General features: G+C 39.0%; 1 protein-coding gene across 1 annotated transcript in view; it reads right to left on the bottom strand.

The window, feature by feature from the left end:
- The window catches only part of PIEZO2 (piezo type mechanosensitive ion channel component 2), a 427386-nt gene extending 400875 nt beyond the window's left edge, over positions 1-26511 (bottom strand). Inside the window, 1 exon segment of the mRNA XM_036009325.1 lies at positions 26144-26511. Coding sequence (XP_035865218.1) covers positions 26144-26276 — 133 coding nt within the window. The 5' untranslated portion in view covers positions 26277-26511.
- Between the last annotated feature and the right edge of the window lie 417 nt (positions 26512-26928).

Below are 26928 nucleotides of genomic sequence, written 5' to 3' on the forward strand. Positions count from 1 at the left end.
ACTGAGTGTGTAGATGCAGTGAAGCTGAGGGTTCCATGATTCCCCCTGCTAGAAGTGGATATGTAGAGCATACTCAGCAGGTACCACCTAGAAGGAAGGCTACAGGCTAATTTTTGGGACCTAGGAAAAAAATATCAAAGACCTCTAATCTGAATAGGAAGTCAATTTTGTACATGAAAAAAAATCCACAGAGAGTTAGAAAGTAAGACAGTGGTGAGGAAACTGATAGCCCACAAAACAAATTAACTGTGGGAGGATTGGGTTTTTTAGTCAGGGCAATATGGTTTTTAAGAGTTAGATTATTATAAACCTCCCACAGGTAATTCTCTTCTAATGAGTATCGATAGTACTGGTACTCCAGATATCTCTGTCAGAGGGTGGAAACTCAAAATCTCTACCACTTCCTATAGGTGCCTGAGTACAAGAAGTCCATGTCTGGGGGATGCCCTGAAAGCAAAGGTACAGGCCTGCTCCACGCTCTGGACACTTGGAATTGTCAGGACCAGCAATGCCAGGCTCTCACCTGACAGCTGCATTTAATTGGAGGCCCACGCACAAGTGCCCCAGGTAATTCCAGTGTGACCACAGCATTGAGAATTCAGGCCTAAAGCAAATTCAGCCCTTTGTTCTCCTGGAGATTCTAAATTTTGCCTTATGCATATGATAAACAAGAAAATAGCTATGGTTATTTTATTTACTGAAAAGATTTTAAGAATGGGGTTCACAGCATCTCACAGTGTTCCCTCCCTGAGGATGAATGGACCTTCTACACTTCTGAAAATGATTTTCATCATAGGGACTCTAAATTCTTTACAGAACTATTTTCCTCTTTGACTTGGGAGGTAAAACACTCAGAGCTTCCTATGAATTCAACTCTGCTAAAGTCTACAGAACTTTGGGTTAATTTTATCCCTGGATTTATCTTTTTTTAATATGCTGTGTATTATGCTATATGTTATGCTATAAATATTTTTGTGATCTCTTTTACATCTTATTTGTAATAAAATGAGATATTTAAAAATAAAATATTTATATTTGATAAAAAATAAGTATCCTATATAAAACTTTTGTAGTCTTAAAGACATTGAATTATTGAAGGTTAATTTCACCAGTGTAACCACTATGTCTGTTCACTTTGTCCTATGTGATAAATTGGTAGAAAGTATCATTAAAATCATACAACAAATTGCATTGATATCTTTTTGATGCTGAATTATTATAATAATGAGCAAGTATCTTTATACCAGACCAGACTATGCCAGTGATCATTGTATGTCCTACAATTGAGAATGATGAATCAAAGTTCTAGAATCACACTGTATTAGGTATACACTTTACTCAAGCTCAGACACTTCATGTTTGCAGTTGGAACTTTGAAAAACATCCTTGGCCTCTCTCTAATTTATACAACAGGAAAATCTAATAATACAGAATCATCTTGGAACACATATCACAGATGAGTTACATTTTTATAACAATTCATTTTTTTTTCAAATTGAAAGACAGTATCCTAGAAAACATTTGACAAGAGAGGATAGGAGACAGAAATGAAAACTTGTATTGATACTATATCATTTTACAAGCAAGCTAAACTAAAAAACAATTATTGAGCTTTCACTCTAAGTACTCTGAAAGAGGTTAGAATAAAAAGACTATACAATCTAGTTAGAGGTATATAATTCAGGTTATCAGAAAATCCCAGACAATTACAATTAGTATCCTAAATTGTGACATTCAGACTTTACATCAGGTAAGGGTTCAGAAGAATGAGCTTATTATGGATTGTAACAAGAAAGCATTTCACATACACAGAGGAAACACATTCCTTTTGCTATCTTAGCCCTTTGTGTTGCTGGTCCTCCAGGAAATCTCATCACTCATTTATGATAAATGCAGGTGAAACAACAGGCCGGTTACTCACACAGTCTATTAGATGTAGTGTTCTACCTGAAGACAAAGGAGTAAAGTCTACCAATGGTATTCTTCATTTTTTCTGGGATTACAATTCCACATTGACATGAGGCTTTGATAATAACTGGGTAATTAGCAGCTTCTTGGATGTGATATAATGTGCAAATTTTCCTGACTTTCCATTCAAATAGGCACAGTAAACATTTAAATAACATTTGCAAACTAATTTTCTTTCCAAGTTTGACTTCTGGCTTAAATAAGACTCTGAGTAAGAATCTGAATGTCTCTTTATTACACATATACATACAAGAGGACCTAAAAATACAGGAAGTTATTTTATTTGTAAAAAGTTGTGTATTTATTATTACATGTCAAAACTTCAGTCACTTGCAAAGTACTCCCCACTTGATGCATTACACCTATCAAGGCATTTTTCCACTGCTCAAAACAGTTTTTGAACTCATCGATTTGATGCCTTTTTGTGCTTCTGCCATTTTTTCATTTCACTTCTTTCACAACAGCAAAACATCTTTGAGGACTTTTTTCATCCTCAGGAACAAGAACAAAAAAGTCACTCAGGATGACATTGGGTGAATGGGGCATGGGCACGAGGGTCATGCCATTTTTGGTCAAACACTGCTGAACACTCAGTGTGGCAAGGGACAGGTGCACTTGTAAGTCACCCATCATGAAATGGGCAAATGCGTTGAAAGAGCCTGCTAAACAAATTCCACTGAAACCAAACACAGCCTTTCAGAAAAATGCCAGCTGGTACACTGATACAGATGGGCTCCTAGAACACTCACCTAGTGGGAGAAACCTGTACTACAAGGGGCCCACCCTTTAGAAGATAATTGCAGATTTGGGGGTCCTCCCTCATACAGTCACATACACCTAGACATTTAAATTAAATAAAACTAGGTGAGAATTGTGATAAGATGGAGAATATCACCGACTTTAACATTGTAAAAGAAGCTCAGCATATGTTAGGAGTGCTGTAGCAATATTAGAGTCTATATAACTTTTCTTCTCCAGATACCACTCACCAGAATCACTATAAAATAACATAGCAAAAAAAATTATACACCTACTCACATAGAATTAATTATATTGTATTTGGATAATATAAATTACTTGCAAGGAAAAACCACAAACCTTCACACTATTCAGCTGAGCAATATTATATCTAAGTTGCATTTTCTTTCCCTAATTTTTAACCCAAACTTATTCAATAAAGGGAAATTAAAAGGTAACCATTCCTATGTCAATTATAAGTCAAGGTGTTTATTTAAGAATCTCCATCCATTCCAGAGATGGAGGCATAGGTAGACACACTTTGCCTACTCAAACAATGAAAAGAAGGACAACAAATTTAAAAACAAAAATAACCTGAACTGACAGAAACATCAAACTGTATGGAAGTATGACAACCAAAAAGTTAGAGAAGAAATATTCATCCAGATTGGTAGAAGGGGTGGAGATGGGCAGCTGGGGTGGAGGCTCCCAGCAAGGCAGCAGCTAAAGGACCAAGGTGGGTGAGGCAGTGGCTTGCAGACTGGGAAGTCCCACATTTGTGTGCAGATAACTGGCAAGAACAACTGGGGAGTGAGACAGACCACACAACCCAGGGTTCCAGCACAGGGAAATAAAGCATCAAAACCTCTGACTAAAAAAACACTTGATGGGGTTGTGGTGGTGGGAGAAATTCCCAGTCTCATGGGAGAGTTTATTGGAGAGACCCACAGGGACCTAGAATGTACTCAAACCCACCCACCTGGGAATTAGCACCAGAAGGACCCAATTTGCTGTGGCTAGCAGAGGATGCGACTGAAAGCTGGCAGAGCTGAGCAAGAGCCGTTGTTCCCTCTCATATGCCTCCCCCAATACAGCACCACAAAGCAGCCGCATATATTGCCCCTCCCTGAAAAATACCTAAGGTTCTGCCCCTTACTACATAACTGGTGCACTGACACACAAAAAAATATGGCCTAAATGAAAGAACAGATCAAGGTCCAGAAAAAATACAAATAAGTGATGATGAGATAGCCAACTTATCAGATGCAGAGTTCAAAACACTGGTAATCAGGATGCTCACAGAAATGGTTGAGTATGGTTACAAAATAGAGGAAGAAGCAAAGGCTATGAAAAGTGAACTAAAGGAAAGTGTACATGGAACCAACAGTGAAGGGAAGGAAACCATGACTCAAATCAATGGTTTGGAGCAGAAAGAAGAAATAAACATTCAACCAGAATAGAATGAAGAAACAAGAGTTCTAAAAAACGAGGAGAGGCTTAGCAACCTCCAGGACATCTTTAAACATTCCTCCATCTGAATCATAGGGGTGCCAGAAGGAGAAGAGGAAGAGCAAGAAATTGAAAATTTATTTGAAAAAATAATAAGAGAGCGTCCCCAATATGGCAAAGGAAATAGACTTCCAGGAAGCTCAGAGTCCCAAAAATGCTGGCCCCAAGGAAGCACATAAGGCACATCATAATTACATTACCCAAAATGAAAGATAAGGAGAGAATCTTAAAAGCAGCAAGAGAAAAGGAGACAGTTACCTACAAAGCAGTTTCCATAAAAATATCCGCTGATGTCTCAAAAGAAACCTTCCAGGCAAGAAGGGGCTGGAAAGAAGTATTCAAAGTCATGAAAGTCAAGGACCTACATCCAAGATTACTCTATCCAGCAAAGCCATCCTTTGGAATGGAAGGGCAGATAAAGTGCTTTCCAGATAAGGTCTAGTTGACTCAAGATGACATCATCTTCACCAAGCCCTAATTATATGAAATGTTAAAGGGACTTATCTAAGAAAAATAAGAAGATCAAAAATATGAACAGAAAAATGGCAACCAACTCACAACTATCAACAACCAAACCTAAAACAAGAAAAACAACAACAAAGTAAACAACTAGAACAGGAACAGAATCACAGAACTGGAGATCACATGGAGGGTTATCAGTGGGAAAGGGGAGGGGGAGAATGGGAGAAAAGGTACAGGGAATAAGAAGCATAGATGGTAGGTACAACACAGACAGGGGGAGTTAAGAATAGTATGGGAGATGGAGAAGCCAAAGAACTTATATTTACAACCCATGGACATGAACTAAGGTGGGGGCGGTGATGGTGGAAGGGCAGGTACAGGGCAGAGGGGAGTAAAGAGGAAAGAAAATGGGACAAGTGTAATAGCATAATCAGTAAAATATATTTAAAAAATTTTTGAAAAAGAAACATGTATAAAGGACCCATGGTAATGGACAATAGGGCGGGGACTAACTGAAGGAGCTGGCGGGTGGGGACAGGGGAGCACAATGGGGGAAAATTGGGAGAACTGTAATTGAACAACAATAAAAATACTTCCTTAAAAGTGTAAAAAAAGAAAAAAAATAATAATCTCCATCCATTCCCAAGGTTTCAGATCTAATACAATTTTTTCTCCTTCATTTTCAATACCCATGGAAGTCTGGACTATACTGATCTTTATGCAAACTTCCTCACTGGATGCACCTAAGAGATATGGGCATTCATAGTGTAGTTACAAAGCAGTGTAGTAGTTAGAAAAGAGTACTGAATTCGAATTTTTAAATGTGGATTCCTATATTATTTCTACCATTTGCTTACCTTGTAGCTTCAGATAAATTACATAACTTCTGTACATTTTGATCTCTTTATTGGTAAAACAGAAAAGAAAAGTGAAATCAGCTCAATGAAATCCTTAAGTATAGTTTTGAGGGACAAATTAGATAACATATGAAACTTTTAAAATCATTTAGGGCTATGCTTCATTTTTTCTTTTCTTTCTTTCAGTTTTTCCATTTATCAAGATAATAGAGAAGAAAGTCCTTTGAAACCAGCATAGCCTTGACTGAAAGTAGAGAAAGAGGTGTTGCATGTGTCCTTAAACAAAATAACTGACAGAAACATTCTTTACAACATGTCTGATTTACAAAATTAGTCTTAACAAAACTCATGTTGTCTATAAGATTCAATGCTGAAAATGAAGACAAAGAGGAGGGAAAGGAAGGGACAGGAAGAAAGCAAATATACTTACATAGTTTAGGGTAATAAATAGAAATTCATTAGCACAATCTATGTGCATTGAGCCCATGTGCAGTTGGACCAAATATTAGGTGACAGCCATACACTCTGCAGAATGTAACACCCAAGAACTGATTTTACTTTTCTCAGGCAAATGGAATATTCTATAGGCAAAAAGGAAAAAAAAAGCTGCTCCAAGTTCAAGAATATGGTAGAGACATCATTTTAACAGATTTCTTCTAAAACCAGTCCACCTTGGTGAAGGTTTTTGTTTTGCTCCACTTCCTGGCTTTATGTTAAAGAATAGTACTTCTCTCCTTTCAAATATTCAGGCAAATGGTCTAAATTCTTCTTTCTCATTCTCCTCTTTCTTCTCATCCTGTTGACCTAAATAGCCAACTTTTAGGTTAAATATATTTTATTTTTATATTTTTCAATTAAAGTTGGATCTATTTTAAATAGACATGTACATATACACACACCTTTTTCCTCTTTTCATCATCACCCTCAGAACTAAAAATTAGCTAAAACACTTGATATGTTAAGATCAGGAAGTATCTTCCTGATACTCTATTATGAACAGAAAACACAACTGCATTAATCTCCCAATCCTCCCTGCCTACTACAGACACACAAAGAGACTTGTACTTTTTAAACAAGAGCTGCACAAGTCAGAACAGGCTTTAGATAAATTGTAACAAAGAAAGTAGCATATACATCTCTGCACAGTTGATATGGACCTGCTTTTACTTTCCAGAAGCTTCAGAAAACAGATAGAGTCTTTGTTGGTCATGCACTATCTGAAAGAGGGAATAAAGATGAATTATGTCAAACTAAAATTAGAACTTTTGGTAGATGCTCCTCACCATCCAGAAAAAGTCCACCCTCTGTAGACAATAACAATAAGCTTTAGTTATTTGTGATATTATTCTTATTATTGACATGATGTTACTTATTCAGTAGTTTCAAATATAATCTCAGAATTAAATTGTAAACTCCTTGAGTTTAGAGACATTGATTTATTTATATTTCTTTGTATCCTAAGTCCTATCTTAGAAAATCTCCAATAAAGATTTCAGAGGTAATGGTATATTGAAAACATAACTATCATTCTCACTATTGGTAAAATAATTATATCACATGCCTGTTATAAAATTAGTTAGTTACATAAGCAGATGTTTTGCTATATTCTTGAATGACAGCACAAAAGGACTTGGCTTAGAGTGTTATGTAATGCTCAGGATTATTCATATAGAAAATAGATAATTTAATATTATTTATGTACCTACATATGAAGGTTACTTTCTAACTTTATACTCATGGTAGTGAACACTTCCCTCTCTGAAATCTTTTCTCTTACCCTTTGGTCTGCACTCCCATAATTAACCTCAACATTCAGGTGGAGTATTTCTGTTTCATCATTAAGTCAGTTCTTGCATTAGTGCTACTTTCCTTTCCAGGAAGTTTGATTTTCATGAAACTGGATTCCATTAGACTTCTTTCCATAAACATTCTCATTTTTTCACAATTTAAACTCAAATAATACAATAAAGGATTATTTACAATTTTCTTATTTTTCTAGAAAAGAAAAGTATTAATTGAGGTCAATTAATGGGTTAAGAGGAATTGTCTGTAAGGCCCACCTCGGTTGGTGAACACTTTTGGACAAAGTGGCTTCTGCTGGAAACAGAATCCTCACTCTGGATGGACACATCACACAACCTGGCCTGTAGGATGCCTTTTGAAGATGTCAGAGCAGAACAAATAGGAAGAGTCTGCTCTTGGCATTCTGATAGTCTGTTGCAGGTAGAAAAACTGAAAGAATTTTAAAACCTGAATCATTAAATGGTTTGGCTTCAATTAAAGTGCTCTAATAACTCTTCCAAACCATCTGGAGTAACTTGCCAGGGGAACCCCAAGCAGTAATGTGCATGCAAGAATATGCATCCTTGGGAGTTCAGAGAAGCTGCTTCCCAGCTGCTAAGTACATGGGAAGAGGTGACTCACAGGTTTTCCAAATTTAATAACAAAATTGCAGGAGTGAAGAGAAAGAGCAATTAAATACCAAGGTAAGGAGCTGTGAAAGGTCTATGCAGATAGGAGGAAGGAGTTAGGCAGCTTCATGAATGGACAAAGACATGATTACACAGCAAAAACAGCACTACAGAACCAACCCATCCTGTGTTCCAGACAGCCATTCTCATTGTTTCTAAAGGTCAGTGAGGTTAAATAGTTGGAACTGGAGGAAATGGTAATGTTAGTCATTGTTTATTTTACCATATTATCATGCCACATCTGTCATCTTTTTGTGTTTAAACTAAATTTGTTCATCATTTTTTTCTATGTCAGTTATATGGGTCTTCTTAATGTGAGAAAACATTACAAACTGTTGTTGCTTTACACAACTTATAAAATGTAAATGTTACATAACTTGAAAAATTGAGTAAAAAATCCTGTAAGGAACTAATTTACTTATTTCTTCCTCATCTAATTCCCCAACAGAGTAACAAATATTATTCAATATCTACATTCACTCTGCCACTTGGTACAAAATCCAACTACATTAAAAATTATACCTGGAATTGAGCAGAAAGAGTTTCTCTTCACCCATTACAACCATGTCCCAGCTGTCTTTGTCTAGATCAGGGGTGTCAAACTCATTTTCACTGGGGGCCACATCAGTCTTGCAGTTGCCTTCAAAGGGCTGAATGTAATTTTAGGACTGTATAAATGTAACTACTCCCTAACTAGGGGCAAGGAGCTCAGTGCTGCTGCCAAGTAGAAACAAGGTTCCAGGCTGGATAAAAAAGGTGGAGGGCCTTGTGTGTTTGCCACCTGTGGTCTAGATGGCCATTTATCTGAGCTCCTGATTGGCTAGCATTTTCCATCCAATACGTCTATTTCACACTACTCATTAAAGGCCAAATGTTCTCTCGAGAAAGATGCTGCCCTTGGACAGTGTTTTGGGGGGAGGCAATATGGAGCACCCTGTAACCATCTTCCCCAAGTGTTATAACATGTACTTTTCTACAGGTGAACCAAAGGAAAACCTGCCCCTGCCAAAGCAAACTGCTTAAGATACATGCACTGTAGAGACAACTTTCCAGAGGACATATGCTGGGTATCATTAGCCTCATCCATTGTCCCCTCCAGTCTCAGGGGGATTTTCAGCTTTCACAGTTCAGTCACACAGGCTCAGCATCCCACATACTCAGGCTTCCTGGCTGAGGACTGAGTGTGTGCACTTTGTACACACAGCCTCTGCTGACCCTTGGTGTGAGCAAGTGTCAGGGAGACAGTGTGGGAAGAGGAAGTTTTGCTACATTCCAGGACTTGCCAGAGAATGAATAAACACCACCAACAACAACTGTCTTGTCCACAGAACAAATGATGTCCTAGAGGGAATGCTGCTGATATGGATTTGCAAGGGGAGAGTTCTTGAGGGTACGCAACAGATGAAGACCTTCTGAGAGCCTGAGAGGAAGCTATCTGTCAGAAAATCAAGTGTCACTGTCAGCAGGATGGATATGTTTGGGGGGGTATTCACTGAGATGTTGTAATACACCTGTGGGAGGCCAGAAAAGAAATGCCAGAAATAAAACCCACAGCAGTTTACATACATTGTGAAATGTCAGTATGTACCTCAAACTAATAAAATAACTTAGGGACCCTAGCCAACCAGCTAAGTTGAAACGAATTTATAGTTGAACGAGATATACAAAATACTTCTGCTGGCTCTAACACCAAAAATATTTTATTGAAAATTGTTTGGCATGTAAAGAGGGAGTAATTCTAGATATAAATTTAATCAGCTAACTATAATTTCAGCTTGATCAAATTTTCAATATATGTTTTGTTGTTACCACACTATATTAGTATAATTGAGAAATTGGTAGAGTAGATCAGCATTTTATATTAAATTGAAAATCAGAGTTTACAAACACTTTATGGAGTCCAAACTGAGTCAAGCAAACAGTGATTTGAAAAAGTAGGAAACATCTCCTCGCTTTACACACATACATGTACCATACACAAACAATTATTATTAGGCTTATCAGATGTTGCAAATAAAAATGGAGGACATCCAATTAAATTTAAATCTCAAATTAAAAATGAATAATGTAATTTTTATAAATATGTTCCATGCAATTTGTAACAAAATTATACTTAAAAGTTATTTTTCATTTATCTGAAATTCAAATTTAACTGGCCAAAATGCATTTTATCTAGTAATCATAATTACCATAGATATGGTAATTATATATATGTATATGGTTTACATTCTAGTACAGAATGATTGCAGTTAATTCTTGTTATTTGAAGTAGTTATGTTCTCTGTGCTGCCATGAACACTGTTAGAGAATACTGAACCACTGCTCCTAGGGGAAATGGAGGGCTAGGTTCCTGGGAGCCTCTGGTTACAATATTTTCATCAACTGATCAATACATAAGCTTGTTTGATGTGTGTGTCTGTTTAAAGACAACTATTCAGTATATATTGTTGATTCATTAACATACAACCAACAGCACTAAAACTCCTGCCTGAATAAAGCTTATGTGACAAACAATTATAGGATATATTACAGCTTTTGTGCATTTAGGAACATTAGACAGTGTTCCACTGTTCCATTAGACAGTGCTCCACTATGATGGAGAAGTACATTTTAAAGAGCAAAATCACCAATAAAAAATGTGGAAAATGTAACAGTAAACAGATTTCCAAAAGAACACTTGCCAATAGTCTGATTGCTGAAATAAGAAGGCAGAGTACTGCCTTGTATGGAATATGTACGATGGACAATTCCAATATTTTGCCACTCTGCCCATGTCTGTGAATAATCATGAATGTGATGCAAGTATTATTTAGGGGACAAAAATAAATTTTAGCAGGTAGGCTAATTCACAAATACAGACTGGGAATAAAAGAGGATCAACTGTATGTAGATTTGACTTCAGAATGTATTCTAAAAAGCTAAAGTTATACTTTAGCATCACCAACTAACTAGTAAATTTCTGGATTATAAAGCTATGTTTATTTTTGATTACTGTTGCGGTAACAATTCTTAATATATTGTTTACAAAGAGTAAATGCCTCATAATAGCTCTCACATAAATGAATGAATGAATCAATTAATCAATACTTCATGCAGTCCTACCACTCCATGTAGTTCAGATAGGTTGTCCCCTGAATAAATATAAGGGACTCATTCTTTCAGATTCCTTTGGGGTATTACATAAAAGTAAAAAATCAGGAAGACTATGGAGCACAAATATTTTTAAATTTTCCATGTAACCATTCCCTAACCCTCTTCCTCCTTCCAACTAGCTGCTGCTCCATAAGGTCAAGTGTAGCACAGCTTTCATAAACCAGGTCTCCTTATTGCCTGCTGCCTTTGTAAAAGCTCTAGCTGCTGAATATTTGATGAGCAACATATGGTTGAATGGTGAAACCAGTTATTGCTAGTCAAAGACAAATGCAGCCCAGTCAGCACCTTGTCACAGTTTTCAGCTCACTCAGATGGACAAGTGTTTGCTAAACACTTATTTTTGTTAAAAAAAAAAGTAGCCGACATAGCCAGTATCCATGATCATGCCTTTCTAATAACATGACTGTTGAATGAGCCTGGCAGTGAATAGGTAATTAATCCCCACCTATTGCACAGTCCCTTTGGAAGTAATTGTGGAACAAAGAAAGAGCAAATGGTAGTAATGTTTTACATGCCTGGGAAGCCCCTGGTTCTGCAGTTTTATTGCCCATTATTCAGCTCGTCAAGGACCTGGCCTTACCATTAGCTGCTTCCTCTGCTTGCTCTGTCTCCTGTGCTCTTAACAACCTCACTGCTTTCTAACTCTCAATATGTGATGAAGAATTGATGGATGATCTCAACCATTTAGCTCTACTTGGCAAGGCTGCTCCCAGAAAGGGGAGGTAGGAATCTTACAGACTGACATCTGCATAGCATTCTGTGGTCTAATGGTTTTTCTCAGGAACAATGATGAAGTTAGGAGGAGGTATTTTCAGGATCATTTTGAGTAAGATAGGGCTCATCTTCAGGAAAATTGTGTATTGCTCTAAAATGTGTCCTGGGTGTACTCTTTCTTCTTTTTCTTCTTCTTTTTTTTTTTTTTTTTTTTTTTTTTTTGGTAGGGCCACTGCTAGCCCATGCAGGGGACTCCTTCCTCTAGAAGCATGCAATACTGTACTGGAGTTTTAGCATTTTGGTGAGCAAAACAGGGTCTAGAATTCTGTTTTCACATGCCCTCTTGGCCAAGGACCCATGCAGAACACAGCCTGCAGGAGGACTCTGATTGCCACATATCCCAGCACGTGTTCCTACACCAGCTCTATTCAGGGGTCCCACCCTACTCTGTGGTGTCTCTCATGATTGCCATCCTTGCTCTCAGAGGGTGGACACAAACATGTCAGAGGCTATTAGATCATCTGCTCTCCACAGACACCAACTCTAAGAGGAGGAATTATTATGGAGTGCATTCAGGAATGGTGATGGGAGGGGGTGAGGGTAGCAGGCCTGGATTGAGGGAGAAGTCCAGGTGCAATGCAGTTACAGCAGGGACTTCAAACCACCCTACAGGAAGCTTCACAGCTGAGACAGCACAGCAGAATTGCCCATGCATAAATCGAGGGGGCAAGACTTTTGTATATCCCACCCCCTAGTCATCACTCATTGAAATAGAGACCATACCCACCACTAGGAGGGGGTGAACCTTGCATCATATCCTTTTAGCTTAGGACAGTTCTCAGAGGTAGATAGTCATTGCTATGAGCCCTCAGCCACTAAAATGCCAGGCAGTAGGGAGAATCAATGCCTAGGTCCTGAAGAGGTATGTTTTCAGATTGGGGGCAACCTGGGAAAAGCTCTACAGATTCACTACCAGGGAAGTTAAAGAACTCCCACTGACAACTAAAGTAATGCTTTGCCAAGTGTTCTTGCATTTTAAAAGAACAATTTTCATTTTGTAGATGCCATTAAATCTAAGGAATACAATACAATGGCAGAGAGGTTGATATTTGAGAGTCACATTTCTTTGCACTCAATTGCAAAAAAAATCCTGTATCACTGGCCATGGCTAGTCAATTAACAGGGAAACAAGAAAAGGCTATCTTGATGACTTGACACCACTCCAGGATATGCACATGCAATCCTCAACACAAACATGCCCACAGACTCCAGGTCTCCCTCTTGCCAGGTCTGGGGCTCTGGACAGGGACTCTAGGCCAGCTCATAGATCTGTGCCACCTGCAGAGGCCAGATCACAACACCATGTACCACTGTGCACAGTTTGATAACTCTGGATCCAGGCTGTCTGAAAAGGCTATTGGTGGCTTTCCCCAAACTTTCCTCAAGAGTACATGGAATTGGCAAATTGAAATGCAGAGAATATATTTAGGCAAAATTAATATTTTTTAATGGAGAGAGTAAGCATAACAAGGAGGAAGGAAAGGAGAGAGGGCTAAATGGTGAGCTATAAGATTAAAAGGACCATTTTTGCCATTTCTTGTGGCTTTAGTGCCCACTTCAGACACTCAATAATGCTTATTCTGTGAACACGAGAAAATGAAAGGCATATTTTGTATCAATATGTTCAGTGTACTCACTCCTACTTAATGCTGCAAAAATACACTAAAAAGTAGTTTAAAGTACAATAATTGCCCACTTGTATTGCAGTAAGTCAACTGAACAACATACATAATCTCTATACTTATTTTCACTATATAATAATTTTGTAATGGCCCTGGCTGGTGTGACACAGTGGGTTGAGTGCTGGCCTATGAACCAGAGGGTCACCAGGTTGATTCCCAGTCAGGGCACATGCCTGAGTTGCAGGCCAAGGTTCACATATCACACAAGCAGGTGCGTGTGAATGTGACTCACACAGGCAGATTTCTTAATGTTCTGTCTAGGACCAATGCCAAGAGCTCAACATATGAGGAAAAGACTCAGATAATATAAAGAATTTGCCGGGGGATGGAAGATGGCAGCTTTACTCTAGGCAGCATTTTTCTCAGCTTCTGTGAAGAGGAGGGAAACTCGTGGATCGGTGGAGAAACAGAGCAAGTGAACTAGGTTACCGAATCACTTTTGAAAGCAGGACATCAAAAATTATTGCGATCACTGAAAAACCAGACAGTAAGGAGACTGCTTCAGGACAAAAGGGGCCCAGGGATCAGTGTGGGGACTAGGGGTGTGCAGTCTTCAGGCCTGGTGCTCCCAGGTCTGCCTCGGGGCTCTGGGCAAAGAGGAGTCACTGCTCCCTCCCCCGAATACTGGGGGTGAGCAACTTCAGGGGAGAACACGTTGCTAGAAGGAACAGATTGGCCAGTTGGACTGAGAAAAAATCACCCAGGGACTATGAACACCCGCCCAGAGACCTGGGAGAAGTGAGGGCCTCTAGCCCACAGGACCAGGGGAAGCCTGGAAGAGCGCCTGCACCCCTAGCCCGGTGGAAGTGCAGATCGGTGGAGAGCACAGAGCTGGGCTGTACTCCACTTGAGCCCCATAGGGAGGCCTGAATCTCACTCCGTGATCCCGGGAGGGACGTGGCGCTTGCTGCGGTCATACAGTAGTGGCTCAGAGATTTCCAGCCAGCCCCACCGGGGGAGCTGGGAAAGGCTCCAACACCCAGTTGGAGTGTGGTTCGGCGGGGACCATGGAGCTGGAAAGGGCTCGGCTCGTGCACCATCAAGAAGACTGACTCGCGTGCGCTGTGAACCCGGAAGGGTCGCACGCTCCATTGGGGAGCCTGTCTCACACTCGCTGTGAACCCGGAAGGGTCACACGCTCCATTGGGGAGCCTGTCTCACACTCGCTGTGAACCCTGAAAGGTCGGGCAAGGCGCTTAGGGCGATCCTAGACCCCGAATCTCAAAAGTATGGGGGAGGGGTGCGCCCTTTTATGATTCCCAGGGAGGGCGCAGTGAATCCCAAAACGTTGCGGGTGCCTCCTGAGATCATAGAGCTGGAATCCTGCAGGACCCCGGAGTCCAGAAGAATGTGGAAGTGAGATCCAGAGAGCCAGGACTCGGGAGTGCCCAGGGTACCTGACAGACTTGCTGAGATCTGGCTGGGAGAGAGAGAAGCATTTCAAAGGTCCCTCAGCCAGCTGAAGCCAGCAAAATCAGAAAAACTGGTCTGGCCAGTTAGAAACCAACAAGAGGTTTTTTTTGTTTGTTTGTTTGTTTGTTTGGTTTGGTTTGGTTTGGTATGGTTTGGTTTGGTTTGGTTTTTGTGGCTGTTGTTACTTGATTGATTTTATCTTGTGTTTTATGTGACATTTTATTTTTCAATTCTTATTATTTTTATCTCGCAATCCCTTATGTTTCTCTTCCATTCATCCTAATATTATTCTTTCCACTCCAAATTTATCTCTCCTGCACTACATCTTATGCTTTTCTTTCCTTGTTTTTTAATCTTGCAAGTTACTATAAATTTGTATTATCTTTTACTCACTTTACCGACATTTTTTATTTTAATAATATTTTGGTATTCTTTTTCTTTTTGTATAATTTTCTTTGCTTGGCTGGTTATACTGTCAGTTGATAGGTTCCCCCTGGTATCTCAGTCACAAGGTGTTGATAAGTTACTATCCTTCATCTATGTTCCATTAATACACCTCTCAAGGTTCTATACTCTTTATTCTTGTTATCTAGACCTGATCGATTCTGCCACAAGACTGTCACTTTACTATTACTGTTAGTAAGACCTAGTCTATACAACTGTAAATACTTCTCAATACCCCTACCTGATCTCAGCCCACTTTGCAATTTTCTGAACTATACTATTGTGGGTGTTGTCTCTATTCTTTTACACACTAGTCCTATATACTAATCTTTAATCCAACCCTACCTTAGAATCTTACCTCCCAAAGCCTCACAGCTTTCTAGATCCAACTAACAATCCTCTCATCCCCAATAAGAGTCTTACCTTCTTTCCATCCTTTCTAAAACATGGATAGTGGGGTGGAGGATCACGGTTAACACTATAAGGAGCCAAAGGATAACCCATCTCTTCTCTACTGCCTGCTAATGTAAATATCATAGTATACTGTCTTGCTGTCTTAAAGCATTTTGCCTTACTCCTCCAACTGATCACAAAAAAGAGTAGGGGGGAGCTGTGAACACCAGGATACACGAAGGAGATTGCACCTCTGAATCTCACAAATATTCTACCACAGAAGTTCACACCATAATTACAGGGAATCAGAACAGATCAAATTAACAAACAAGAAGAAAAAAGAAGAAACCCATGAACAATGAGAAAACAAAGAAACAACCCCCAATTGAAGGGAAACAAGGAAGCCTCAGGAAAAATGCTAAATGAAGTAGAGGCAACTCAACTATCAGATAGTGAGTTCAAAACAATGATTACCAGGAAGTTCAGTGAACTCACAATGAGCTTTCAGAAATTAGAGGGAAACTACATCAATCTCACTGCAAATTATATAAACATTAAAAAGGAAATAGAAACTCTCAACAAAGGTGAGGAAATGAAGAATACAATTTCTGAACTGAAGAACACAGTAGAAGGAATGAAAAGCAGGATTGATGAAGCAGAGTATCGGATTAGTGAGCTGGAGGACAAAGTAGAAAACAATGTCCAGAAAGAGCAAGAAAAGGAAAAGAGGCTCAGAAAGAATGAAGAGGGATTAAGAGAAATGCAAGACAATATGAAACGTAATAATATCCGTATAATAGGGATATCAGAAGGACAAGAAGAAGAGCAAGGGATCAAAAACCTAGTTGAACAAGTAATGAAGGAGAACTTCCCTAATTTGATGAGAGAAAAAGTCACACAAATCCAGGAAACACAGAGAGTCCCAATCAAGAGAAACCCAAAGAGGCCCACTTCAAGACACATCATAATTAAAATGGCAAAATTTCAAGACAAAGAGAGAATATTAAAGGCAGCAAGGGAGAAAAAGGAAGTAACATACAAGGGAGCCCCAATAAGGCTAACAGCTGACTTCTCAACGGAAACACTTCAAGTCAGAAGAGAATGGCAAGAAATACTCCTGGTAATGAGAACCAGAGGTCTACAACCAAGGCTACTATATCCAGCAAGGCTCTCGATCAAGATAGAAGGCCAAATAAAAGCTTCCCAAACAAAAGAAGTCTAAAAGAATACACCTCAACCAAACCAGCTCTGCAAGAGATTCTAAAAGGACTGCTTTAAGGAAAGGAGAAAAAGAGAGAGAGAGGGAGGAACACATGTACATAAAAGACAATGAATAAGTACTTATCAATAATAACCTTAAATGTAAATGGATTAAATGCTCCAATCAAAAGACATAGAATAGCTGATTGGATAAGAAAAAATGACCCACATATCTTCTGTCTACAAGAGACCCACCTCAGGATAAAAGACCTACACAGGCTGAAAGTGAAGGGCTGGAAACAAATCTTCTATGCAAATGGACAGGAAAAAAAAAGCCAGGGTAGCAATACTCATATCAGACAAAATAGACTTCCAAAAAAGGTCCATAAAGAGAGACCCAGAAGGTCATTTCATTATACTCAAGGGAAGAATCCATCAAGAAGACAAAAATATTATAAATATATATGCACCAAGCATAGGAGCACCCAAATACATAAAGAAAATCTTAGAAGACTTCAAGAGAGATATGGACAGCAACACAATTATAGTGGGAGATTTAACACCCCACTATCAAAAATGGACAGATCTTCCAAACAAAATATCAACAAAGATATTGTGGCATTGAACAATACCCTTGATGAAATGGGCTTTACTGATATATACAGAGCCCTCCATCCAAAAGAAGCTAAATATACATTCTTTTCAAGTGTACATGGAACATTTTCAAAGATTGACCACATGATAGGACACAAACCAAGCCTCAAGAATTTCAAGAAAATTGAAATCATACCAAGCATTTTCTCAGACCACAAGGGACTGAAGCTAGAAACCAACCCCAAGGAAAAAAACCCAAAACACTCAAAATCATGGATATTAAATAGCATACTATTAAACAATGAATGGGTCAAGAATGATATTAGGGAAGAAATCAAAAGGTTTCTGGAAACAAATGAAAACGAACTCACAACAACCCAAAATTTATGGGACACAGCTAAGGCAGTCCTGAGAGGGAAGTTCATAGAGACACAGGCCCACCTAAAAAGGTTAGAAACATTCCAAACAAACAACCTAACCCTACGTTTACAAGAACTCGAGGAACAACAACAAAGACAGCCCAGAGCAAGCAAAAGGAAGGAAATAACCAAGATCAGAGCAGAATTAAATGACATAGAGACTAAAAGCACAATTCTAAGGATCAATGAATCCAAGAGCTGGTTCTTTGAAAAGATAAACAAAATTGACAAGCCTTTAAGCAGACTCATCAAGAAAAAAAGAGAGAAGACCCAATTAAACACAATCAGAAATGAAAGAGGAGAAATTACCACAGATACCACAGAAATACAAAGGATTGTAAGAAACTACTACAAAAAACTGTATGCCAAAAAATTTGAAAATCTAGATGAAATGGACAAATTTCTAAAAAATATAATCTTCCAAAACTGAATAAAAAAGAAGCAGAAAGCCTGAACAGACCAATAACAACAAAAGAAATTGAAGCAGTAATCAAAAAACTCCAAACACACAAAAGCCCTGGTCCAGATGGTTTCACAGGAGAATTCTACAAAGCATTTAAGGAAGAGCTAACCCCTATCCTTCACAGACTATTCCAAAAAATCCAAAAAGATGGGAGTCTCCCAAACTTTTTTTATGAGGCCAACATCATCCTAATTCCAAAACCAGATAAAGACACTACAAAGAAAGAAAATTTCAGGCCAATATCACTGATGAACATTGACGCTAAAATCCTGAACAAAATACTGGCAAACCGCATCCAACAATACATTAAAAAGATCATACACCATGACCAAGTGGGATTCACTCCAGGGATGCAAGGATGGTTCAATATTCTCAAGTCAGTAAATGTAATACATCACATAAACAAAAGCAAAGACAAAAACCACATGATCATATCAATAGATGCAGAAAAAGCATTTGATAAGGTACAGCACCCATTCATGATAAAAACACTCAGCAAAATGGGAATAGAGGGAGCATTCCTCAACATAATAAAGGCCATATATGAGAGACCTACAGCCAACATCATACTCAATGGGCAAAAATTAAAATCTTTTCCACTAAGATCAGGAACAAGACAAGGCTGTCCACTTTCACCACTTCTATTCAATATAGTACTGGAAGTGTTAGCCACAGCAATCAGACAAGAAAAAGAAATAAAAGGCATCCAAATAAGAAAGAAGGAAACAAAACTGTCACTGTTTGCAGATGACATGATAGTGTACATAGAAAATCCTATAGAGTCTACCAAAAAACTGGTTGACCTAATAAATGAATTTGGCAAAACAGCGGGATACAAAGTCAATATCCAGAAATCAAAGGCATTTCTGTACACCAACAATGAAACAGCAGAAACAGAGATCAAGGAAAAAGTCCCATTTGAAATAGCAAAAACAAAAATAAAATTTGTAGGAATAAACCTAACCAAAGAGGTAAAAGACCTGTATTCAGAAAACTACACAACACTGAAGAAAGAAATCAAGGAAGACACAAACAAATGGAAACATATACCGTGTTCATGGATTGGAAGAATTAATATCATCAAAATGGCCATACTACCCAAAGCAATTTACACATTCAATGCAATTCCTATTAAAGTACCAATGGGATATTTCACAGACATAGAACAAGCACTTCAACAATTTATATGGAACCATAAACGACCCGGAATAGCTGCTGCAATTTTGAGAAAGAAGAGTAAAGTAGGAGGGATCACAATACCTGACACTAAACTATACTACAAGGCCACTGTAATCAAAACAGCCTGGTACTGGCATAAAAACAGGCACATAGACCAATGGAATGGAACAGAGAGCCCAGAAATAAGCCCAAGTCTGTATGGTCAATTAATATTTGACAAAGGAGGCAGCAACATAAAATGGAATAAAAATAGCCTCTTCAACAAATGGTGTTGGTGTTGAGATGTTTATCATTGTACATAAACACATAAAACATTCAATTTACTCAATTACTTATGATCCTCTGATCTCAATCATATTGAAAATAGCAAAATCCAATGGTTTATCACACCCTAAGTTTCTGTCTCCAGAATATGGATATATGGAAGATATTGTTCTGTGATGTTTGTTATTACAGAGGTTGAGGTAAGCACAGGATTATAGCTGTGTTCATAAATGCTTCTACAACACTTAACTCTGGAAATAAATCCTTTCCATAAATATTTACTGAATGCCTTCAATACACAGGCACTATTCTATGTCCTGGAAATATTGCAGTAAACAAAACAGCAAAATCTTTCCATCTTGAAGTTTACACAGTAGAAGGGAAAGAGATACAGGAAATAAGTGTATTGACAAAGGACAATGGCTAAGTTTCAGGTGCAGGCCCAAGGTGGGACCACACCTTAGTGGTAAAGTCTCCCTGATTCTCCAGTGAATAAATACTATAGCAAAGACATTTGTTTTCAACCCACAGAAAATATGAAAGAGAATACTGGAGAAGCCGAAAGTGTTGTATATTGTAGAGAGAATTCCAAACCTAGTGAGAAAGGCTTCAATGAGATCATTCTGTGAACTCAGGGACCTACTACACTGAAATATGACTCTGGCTTGAGAAATACAAAGCTGAAATTCTTGCTGAGAGAAGTAATTGCACACTGACTGATGGCAGGTTGAAGGTGCCTATTGCCCATGTCATGAGTGTGTGTGTGTGTGTGTGTGTGTGTGTGTGTGTGTGTGTGTGAAAGAAAAAGGGAGAAAGACAGACATGGAGAAAAGAGAGAAATAGAGAGAATAACCTTCTGAGAGCCAAGTTAAAGTCACTTTGTCCAACAAAAACAGTGGGAAAGGTAAAGGTGGTAAGCATTGGACCAAGGAAATTGAAGGGAGTCATAACCAGTGGGTGGAGAGTGCTCCACCTGCCTGGGACCTATGATGAGTACACATCTATCAAGATTCAGCCCTGCTGAGGGCAGGAACAGGGAAGACAGGGAGGGACAGAGTCACATGGAGCATTCCAGAAAGGACCTCCAGGGCCTTCATTCCCTTTCTGGGCTTCCATATGCAGTGGCCACATACTGGAGGAGGGGAGAAACTTGAGTGTTAAATAACATTCTATAGTTTTAAGTTTTACAGTGATGTATATTATCTGATGTGATAATCATCTTGGACTGACTGGGGCACTAAAGTAACCTGAAGACACTTTGTTATGTAAGAGCTGAGAAGCCCTGTGGACTGCTTAGAATTTTGCCCATCAGTTGGGGAGGATCTGTCACACAAAGGAGGTATGCAGGGACAATCACAGGGATAATTTGGATATCTGTGAGCCTGGGGCCCCCAAGTCCAGCTTTTGCTATGGATTGATTACACAAATAATTTCAGGTAGGTACAAATACGGAATAAAACAAAACTGGCTCATAGTATAAAAAATAAGGTGGGAATCAGGATAAGACAGGTTTAGTTAGGGAGGTTGCCTCTAAGGAGGTGACACTTGAGAGAAATCTGAATTCAGAGGAGAGGCCACCCATTTGGAATCTGGGAAAAGCCTTCAAACATGCAGGGGACTGCAGAGGTATGTGCATGCCAGTTCAAAATGACATCATTTCTACAGCTAATAACTACTGTGTAATAATCTTATATTTTGTTTAAAATTCATACCTGCTCCTGTGATCCCACAAAACCTAGTAATCCTGGGGAATTTGGGACCCCCATCTGTAGAGGAGGAAAACTTGATCAAAAGAAGTGACATTTGGGTCAGGTACTTTTAGGCAAGGACACACAGGATTCACAGCACACTGGCCTTGGCTGCAGTCCTTGGCAGGGTTTCATACCCTTGCACAGGCATGTTAAGGCTCTTTCTGGATCACTGTTTCACCTCCCATGCTCCACTCCTCTGCCCCCTCAGTCCTTGCCTCCCATCAATATGTGTCCCCCAATCTGACCAGATGTCTGAGGCAGTGGTCCTGTCTGTAAGGACCAGTCTAAGTCTGGTTCCCCAGAAACAGACAATGAGGTGGGTTCAGGTGGGTTCACACAACAGGTGGTTTACTGGGAAGTGCTGTTGGCCATAACACCTTTCACAGCATGAAAGCAGTAGGACTCCATGAGGGCGGAAATTAAACTGTGATGCTCTCACAATGGGGATCTCCACTGATGGGGTGCTCTGGAGCTAGCATAACCCTGCAGAGTTTCCAGACTTGAGGTCTTTACACTTATGTTGAATAATCACTGGTATAGCCTTCCTCCCGTGTGTGTGCACTCATGAGCTTCCTTTAGCCACCACCAGTTCCTAGGGAGGGATTCTGCTATAAGCAATCATAGGCAACTGGGAATGGTGCCTCAGTTTGAAAGGGGAATTCTGAATTTATAACTCAATACCCACTGCACGTAGCATTTTAGAACAAATTCTCAGAGACGGAAGAACCTCGAGATGAAATCTGTCTGAATGGAACAGCTGAAAAATCACACCTTTGAGTAACTAGGGATATTTTGTCCCATGAAGACTAAAGGGAGCTATTATCACTTCAGCTACCCACCTTCTGACATTTGAAAGCAATGAGCAGTTTATTGACAATTAACATGGAAATGTCTCATTTGGTTTACATAACTAATAGCTGACTACCTGTCAATGCCTGTCTACAAAGGTCTATTTCCTGACTTTCTCCTGTGATCCTAGCAACTAGTGGATGGCTCTTGTTTTTCAGTTCTGCTCATAGTACCTCTTGCTCCTCCTCAACCTTTCTACTTTGCTATCTAAGTCACTTCAACATTCTTTTTGATTTCTTGGCTCTTTTCTAACTTCTAGTGACCAATTTCCTCTATTACATTTTCTCCTTTTAAAATACCTAGAGTGGTTTCTGATTTCAGGTTAGACCCTGATTGATACCATCCTGCTGAGATAATTACACATTTGAAGATCTGAAATAGAAAAATTAGAATTTTAAAATCCTAGATTAATGAAAGGCAAAATCATTTAGTTAAATCCCCTATCTTTTGATTAATCCTTTCATATTATTATAAATCCTTTCATATTATTATTATTATTCTAGATTCTGTCAACTTGTTGTAGCTTGGGGCTGGAAACAATGGCTTAGATTTCCCAGGAGATGGATTTCAGGTCTAATCATGAAAGAACTGTGTAAGACTTCCCAGATAAACAAGTTGTTCCATCCATCAGTGGTATCTAAGAAGAGACTACATAGCCAGCCAACCTGGACCCTGTAGAAGGGATTCTACTGCTGGTTGCTTGAATATACTTAATAATTCCTGAAAGCTTCTCCAACTCTCAACTTCAGCAATTCAGATGATACTCATAAATAAGTTAAATGTATTGAACACCCAAGCAATTGTCCTCACTCAAATTCTTTTTTAAACTTGATAACATTTTAACATAGAACTAACTGCTCCTAATCTTCCTCCATCTCCCACACAGTCATTTCCAGCCATACAGAAAATCTGTGTCTAATCCCGGGAATAGGGAAAACCTCAGTCATATTCATGTGATCTGTGTCCTCCTGACAGCCCTGAGATCACAGAAAGTGGACATCCCTGTCCAAAACAACCACAGTGGAGAAAATGGGTTTTCACACTTAGGCTACTTCAAGAACTATCCCAAAGATACACCTTCTCAGTGCTGACACTGGCTTTCTCCACCTAGTGGGCCCCTCTGTGGATATACTTCAGGAAAAATAACCACACAGGAAAAAAATTCCCATGGATCAAATTGAGGGCAGAGGGTCAGGGAGTAACTCTCATATATGTGCCCCACACATTCATTCAGGGGGAGTCTGCATTGGTACATCATCCTGTGGACATGTACAGAGGCCTGAGCAGCTTGGGGGACAATTCAAATTTGCTTACTGTTTTAAGGCAGAGCCTGCCTATGAGCAGGTGGTGCAAAGGTTACTATTAGTTCTTTCAGTTTGCCAATGTGCTTTCTTATCAGTTCAAGAAAAATGTACATGAATATGAACTGGAAAGTCTTAGTGTGTTTGAGCCAGCATTTCTCTGAGAAGCCATGCTGCAGTCTCTCTTCCAGATCTGTCTGGAAGAGAGATTGTGTACATCCACTCCACATAGGCTGTAATGTTGGTCTTGACCATGCACTGCCAGAAATGCCCAATGTGAGGTATTTCAAAACACAGGCTTAGAAACACCTGGCTTGTGCTTCCTACATGTTCAGAAAAAAAAAAAATAGGTGGGACAGCCTTTCCTAGAGTCTCTCTGCATTTCTGTAAACAAATAAATAAATGAGGCTGTGTTGAATATTAGTCATGCTTCTTGGCATTAAAATGTAAGAAAGGGAAAATAATTACAATACTACTTCCAGAGAATAACTGAAAAGATGCCTGGGTTTCCCTTTCAAGCCCAGTTCTTGCTTCCTCTCCTGTTAGGAGCAGCACCAGCAGACATTTGTGTACCTACTAATTTTGCTTCTGCACAGACCTCGTAATAGTTTGTTAGTTCAGGAAAGTTCTTTACACAGAGAAGATTTGCTTTTTTGCACATGACTTTACATTTGGACTATAAGCTCTATGTCAGTTCCTGATGGACTTGGGCATAAAGGATGGGACCACTGTCATGCACTTCAGATACAGGTACATATCCCATTCCCACAGAAACTGAGACAACGTGCCCAAAGGCAGGGATGGTTATCTGGGAAGAAGGCAAAGCAGGCATTGTCATGAAACAATAAAGGGGGAAATCCCAGTTATCTGATTCCAGATAAAATAATAAAGGGTGCCTTGATATAAAAGCAATAGATAATTTATTTGAACATACACAGGTACTCATTCTTAAATCCTTCTTCTGAATGTGTCTGAAAACTTCTTTCTTTGAAACATGAGTTCCAAGCCACAAATTAGGAGCTGGCTGTATGTTTAATCTTAGTTCTGAGGTCAGAAGCTATTCTGTTTAAATGTCTCTGTTTATATTGAACTGTAGGAAAGAAGCTAAGGTGAGTAGGGGTCACATAAACAATGTATTTTGGGTTTGAATGAGGATTTGTATAAACTCACATTTCTCTAACCCTCTTTAACTTTATGTATTAAGGATTTAAGAAGAGCTAGTGACTTAGAAGAGCTATAATTTAGATTTTTCTTGAGGCAGAAAAATTAACATAGTATCCACAATCATAACTATTAAGATGAGTGATCATAAAATGCACTGTAAATGTAATAGTTAAAGGAAGGAATGGAAAAGATAGAGTCATTATTTGCTGCTCTGGACATTCAAGTCCTTACTTCTGTTTCTGAGGAGGCATCACTATGAACTGGGAGTCTTTATCAATGGCTTTTCCCCGCCATACCATAGGTTGGGCCAAACAGCTTACTTTTTCTCTCCTGTAAACATACAGTCATCACACTCACCTAAGACATTTGTCATAGCCCTTTTTCTATTGTGGCATTGTTTAGAAAAACAAGTTACTAAATGAACTCATTAATTCTAATACTTATGGAGGAACTTCAAGTATATAAATTTACAAACCAGACCATGCTTCCTAATCAGACCTAAGGAGATATGGTCAATCTTCTATAACTTCAGGTTCTTATAGAACAATGGGAAAGGGATATAAGTTTTAGAGTAATATGCTTGAGAAACTATCCTCAGACTCAAATAACTTACTCAAAGTACTTGATGAGAGGCATATATAAGAGATATATGAACAAGTCAAGACTAAGACCCAGCTTTCCTACCCAGTTCTGCTAGGTGGCTTAGAAATGTAAGACTTCCTTTTTCTACTTGCTACTATAGTCTCCCCAGCAATCTGCCATGCAAATCATGTGCCAATCTTGTCATGTCATCTGCTTTATTTCATTGGAAATACATTGAGTTTGTCTTAACTACCCAAAACATTCCAGATGTATTGCAAGTTTACTAATATAGATATATATGGAACTTGCATGTAATGTTAGCTGTGTAAGTGACATTTATCACCAATATGTTCCACACTACTCTGCTTGATGCAGCTGTTCACATATTTGACACCCAGTCCCCACTGGACCAGCTTGTTGTACAGACATCATCTATCCCATCAGATAAAGACAACCCCAGAAAGTTCAGAAAATGCATTCAGACTGTGGCACAGAATGGTAACTGTCTCTTACCTTGCATCGTTGCTCTTGTTGGCTCTGAGAACAGAGGGATGAGTAAGAGGTAGATGAGGTAGACGAAGGAGAGTCCATTGTACCGGAATGCACATGCTATGGGTGAGAAGTCAGAAAAGAGGAAAAAATACATTAATTAGGTAGGCTAACAACATACATGCAACTGTGTGGTGATACCATCAAGTGTCATTAGATCAAGCTAAGTAGATATGTCAATGAGGAAGTAAAAATTGAGCATTTATTCTGTGTTCATTACTATGTTGAGGGTAATGAAAAATGGAGAATTAAAATTCATGGTCTCTGCTCTTAAAATCTAACCAAGATGGAAATACCAATATATTTGAATGAAGCCAGGTCATAAATAAGTCATAAATTAAGTAGGAAAATTAAAACTGCTACAGAAATATAGAGGGCAATGAGATTAGTGAGGGTTTGAGTTATCAGGTAAGGTTTTCAATGGAAGAGATGTCACTGAACATAAAGAAAAGAGAAGAATATTTATTGGTAAGTAAATAAGTAGGTATTGAGGGGATAAGATGGCAGCCAAGTAGGCAGAAGCTGAGTCCACTTGCTCTTGCCCCGAACTCAGATGCTTGACTGATCTTCTGAAAAATAAACTGATCATTCAACAGAATCTTAGCTGATACGAAGTTTGGAAGCCAAGGAGTACAGAAGGTGCTTCACAATGGGAGGTAAGAAGTACCCCAGGAGGGGCACCTGCAGGCACAGAGACCCTGGTCAAGATCACAGCTCTGCAACTCTTCCTTCCCAGTATAGAGAACCCC

The sequence above is a fragment of the Phyllostomus discolor genome, chromosome 9, assembly GCF_004126475.2.
Source record: "Phyllostomus discolor isolate MPI-MPIP mPhyDis1 chromosome 9, mPhyDis1.pri.v3, whole genome shotgun sequence".
NCBI classification, from domain to species: Eukaryota; Metazoa; Chordata; class Mammalia; order Chiroptera; family Phyllostomidae; genus Phyllostomus; species Phyllostomus discolor.